Source organism: Condylura cristata, unplaced genomic scaffold (assembly GCF_000260355.1).
Source record: "Condylura cristata isolate star-nosed mole 26May11 unplaced genomic scaffold, ConCri1.0 scaffold00010, whole genome shotgun sequence".
NCBI classification, from domain to species: domain Eukaryota; kingdom Metazoa; phylum Chordata; class Mammalia; order Eulipotyphla; family Talpidae; genus Condylura; species Condylura cristata.
In genome coordinates this window covers 53,226,848-53,230,880 of record NW_004567111.1, presented here as the reverse complement: position 1 = coordinate 53,230,880, position 4,033 = coordinate 53,226,848, and the positions used below count along the sequence as shown (strand labels likewise).

Below are 4,033 nucleotides of genomic sequence, written 5' to 3'. Positions count from 1 at the left end.
GGCACAGGGGTGATTTGGTGATGGGAAACCCGTGGGGATTACAATTGAGATGAAAAAAAAATGTGCAAAATGATGTAAAAATAAACTTTTTAATTAAAAAAAATGCAGTGAATTTGTGCATATATCTGTTTTGGTCTTTTTCCTCAAAATCTTATTTCTTTCTGATGTTGGCAAATATCATGTAGTACATAAAGTAAACACAATCATGCCCATAGACTTCCCTGTTGTAAAGAAGATTGAAATGATTTAGTCAACTGTACCCACTACCTGTGAATTTACTGAAGCAAATTGAGCTGGCAAGGCTGGGCTGCTTCAAGATGACTAGAATCAGGAATGACTCTAGATTCTGGTTTAAGTTCCTTATCTACCATTTAGTGTTGCTGATAATCTTCCTCAACTCTCAGGACGCCACTGCCACCCCAGGTCCCACAGAAGGTCTCTGTACCCAACTGACAAGAGCTCTTGTGCTCAGCTGGTTGAAATAACAAACCTCAGTAGGGTTCAGAAATCCCTTGCTGGGACCAGGCAGAGCCCTGCCCTGTAGCCACTTCCCCTAGTCTGTGGAGAGGGAAGAGCCCTACATCACCAGCCTAGGAGAGCTGCAGGACTAAGGCTGGGGTGGAGCAGACAGTGGCCAGACGGGCGGGGCGGAGACTGTGCAAGCCAGCGGGGAGTTTCTCAGATCTGAGCCCGCAGAAGAGCGTTCCAGCGCCTAGCGGGACTGGTGCTGGGCTAGGGCAGCCAAAGAGAGCGCATCACCAGCCGGACCATGAGCTAGGTTTCCGGCCCCTCGGGCCAGCTGGCTGGACTCCGCTGCAGTCCATGCTGCAGACCACCCATGGACAGCCCCTGGAACAGCAGCTACGGAGCGGAGGAACCACCGTGGGCCTCACCACTGCCCTGCAACGAGCGCAGATGTTCGTCCTTTCCCCTGGGGGCTCTGGTTCCAGTCACCGCCGTGTGCCTGGGTCTGTTTGCCGTCGGGGTAAGTGGCAACGTGGTGACAGTGCTACTGATCTGGCGCTACCAGGACATGCGGACTACAACCAACTTGTACCTGGGCAGCATGGCCATGTCCGACCTGCTCATCCTGCTCGGGCTCCCCTTCGATCTGTACCGCCTGTGGCGTTCTCGGCCCTGGGTGTTCGGACCCCTGCTCTGCCGCCTATCTCTCTACCTGGGCGAAGGCTGTACCTACGCCACGCTGCTGCACATGACCGCACTCAGCGTCGAGCGCTACCTCGCCATCTGCCGCCCGCTCCGCGCCCGCGCCTTAGTCACCCGGCGCCGAGTGCGCGCGCTCATTGCGGCACTCTGGGCCACCGCTCTGCTCTCTGCGGCGCCTTTCTTCTTTCTGGTGGGGGTTGAGCAGGACACGAGCTTTGACTGGGCCCTGGAACTTAACGGCACCATGCCGCGCACTCCTTCGCCCCTCTGGTCCTCGCCGGGTCCTTGGCTGTCCCCTCCGTCGGGGCCAGAGGCAGCAGCCGCCGCAGCTCTGTTCAGCCGCGAGTGCCGGCCGAGCCCGGCTCAGCTGGGGGCGCTACGCGTCATGTTGTGGGTCACCACCGCCTACTTCTTCCTGCCCTTCCTGTGCCTCAGCGTCCTCTACTGGCTCATCGGGCGGGAGCTGTGGAGGAGTCCAGGGCTGCTGCAAGGCCCGGCTGCCTCCGCGAGGGAAAAGGGCCACAGACAGACCATCCGCGTGCTGTGTAAGTGGCGCTGGGTCTCTCCAACACAGTGGTCCAGGTCCCTTCCCCTGATCTCTCAGCCCTTGCTTGGTACCTCTTTTAGCTGCATTTACTTTTGCTCTACTCCAGCCTCCGCCTACTGATCTTTTCCATCTGTAGCAAAAACCACCTCCAGCCCTCCAGGATCTCTGTCCCAGGGCATCCCTAAGAGTGCATTACCTGGGTACAGGAAAAAGCAATGATTTTCAAGTCGCTTTTTGAGCTCTGCTGATTAAATAAGGGTAACTGGAGACTCTTACTGCCTGTGAGGCTCCGTGAATGTGGACTGCCACATTGCTCATAGTAACTCTTTAGAAGAAGGGGTATCACATTAAGCTAAAATGTCTATACTCTGTGTTAGTTTATCCTCAAGGCTAAAGTGAACCATGCCCATATCAAAATAAGACTGCGATTGTTGCAAAATTCCTTTTAACAGAGAACATGTTTCAGAAGTGTCTGTGGAAAGGAGCCTGCCAGAACAGCTTGTTAGTAGGAGGAACTGCCCCTTCTGGTTTACGAGCAGCTTGATAATACAAATTATAAGCACAATATGGCATGTTTAAGCAAATGTTGATGCTATCTGTAAAATGGTAGTTTTTCTAGGATGGGGACTTGATAAAAAAAAACTTTTATCTATTTTGTGTTGCTGTAACTTATTACACCAAATGATCTCTTGGGGACCCCTTCTTTGGTTTTGGATAGTTTTACTAATTCTGCTGCTATGTTTTCTTTTGCAGCGGTAGTGGTTCTGGCATTTGTAGTTTGTTGGTTGCCTTTCCACGTTGGCAGAATCATATATATAAACACAGAAGATTCCCGGATGATGTACATCTCTCAGTATATTAACATTGTTGCCTTGCAACTTTTCTATCTGAGTGCCTCTATCAACCCGATTCTCTACAACCTCATTTCAAAGAAGTACAGAGCAGCAGCCTGGAAACTGCTGGGGTCCAGACTGTCCAGACAGAGGGGTTTCTGCAGAAGCAAGGACATGGAAGAGGATCTGGGAGGAGACACAGCTGGCTACACTGAGACTAGCTCTCATGCAAAGACGCTGTCCATCAGCACGGCTAAGCCAGTCACCTCCTCTCACAGGCCTGGGACTTCAGAGAAAACAGGTCTGTAGGAAAATAAGGACCAACCAGGGGGAGTGATGTTGTTAAGAATGTAAAGAGTAGTTGACACTTTGCAAGTTAGTGAGCAACCTTGTCAGCATAATGTATTTTAGCTAAGGTGTGAAATGTAACTGTACCATCCTTCCTAGTTTTCCTTCTATTTAACTCCTCAGGGCTATTCCTTTTAGTTTTATGAAATTCTACATCATAAAAAGTACTCTAGGGAAGTTTTGTAAGTCTTCATTCTCTTAGTCCTTGGAAATATGACTGTTTTACAGTTAGTTAGTGATAGAGATGCTGCCATAAAAATTGCCACTTCTGAGATTAGGGGTGATTTTGTGTAAGGGCTTTCCTGGTGCCAGTGGCCATGAGGTAGCAACCTGGGTCAGAATGCTGCCACAGGACTTGGCTTCCTCACAGAGTGACACTGACGTCATTTCGAGAGAGCTTTAATATGACTTACCCACCTCAACTTGGTGGGATAAGTGTTGCCATCATTCCTGTTTTACTAGCCTTATCATTCCTGTTCCTAAACAGGAACATGTGGGTCTGTCTCCAGCTTGTCAGACCTCAACGCATGCTCACCCACTCCAACTAAACAAGTCAGTGAATTTAGCCCAGGGAAAGAGGAGGATTTGGAGGTTCTGACCAACTCTAACTTAGGTTTATGTTTTAAACTAAAAAACAAGGCACTTTTCAGAGGGCTGCAGTTAGGCTTCCTCCAAAAGGCCTCACTCAACACATCCCTCTGTGTGAAGGGCACCCCTTAAGGTGGGCAGGACATAACTGGCTCAGTTAAAAATATAAATGTTGAATACATCAATATTGAAGGTCTACTGAAGTCCCATTCCTTTGCATTTGATTAACCAAAATAGTGGTGCCTCCAAGCTTCCTTGAAAGCTTTAACTCCTCTCTGGCCCAGCCCTCAACTGGTGCAACAATGAAGATGTTTCTCTTCTACATTGTGTTTCTGGCAGCTAGTGAAAGAGGCAGAGACCCATCACTTGGGGCAACAGTCCCCAAATTGTATTCTGCGGGTTATTTGAAAATAGGATTCTGTGGTCAAAAACAGTAGGAAAACACTGTATATGTATTCCCAAGGGTCATAAACCAGAATATCATGTAGAAACTGTGAGACATTGTGGTTTCACTCAGCATTTCCTGATGGGTTTTATCACAAAACCAGCT

General features: G+C 49.3%; 1 protein-coding gene across 1 annotated transcript; it reads left to right on the top strand.

The window, feature by feature from the left end:
- Positions 1–838: 838 nt before the first annotated feature.
- Positions 839–3,615, top strand: MLNR (motilin receptor). Its single transcript, XM_004680349.1, has 3 exons — positions 839–1,712; positions 2,468–2,848; positions 3,383–3,615. Exons 1-3 carry the CDS (start codon positions 839–841, stop codon positions 3,613–3,615), a joined length of 1,488 nt encoding a protein of 495 aa, XP_004680406.1.
- The last annotated feature ends 418 nt before the right edge of the window (positions 3,616–4,033 follow it).

Coding starts and splice junctions, on each gene's coding strand:
- MLNR (XM_004680349.1), top strand. CDS start 839: ATGGACAGCCCCTGGAACAGCAGCTACGGAGCGGAGGAACCACCGTGG. Junction 1,713..2,467: donor ACAGACCATCCGCGTGCTGT/GTAAGTGGCGCT, acceptor TTTCTTTTGCAG/CGGTAGTGGTTCTGGCATTT. Junction 2,849..3,382: donor TGGGACTTCAGAGAAAACAG/GTCTGTAGGAAA, acceptor GTTCCTAAACAG/GAACATGTGGGTCTGTCTCC.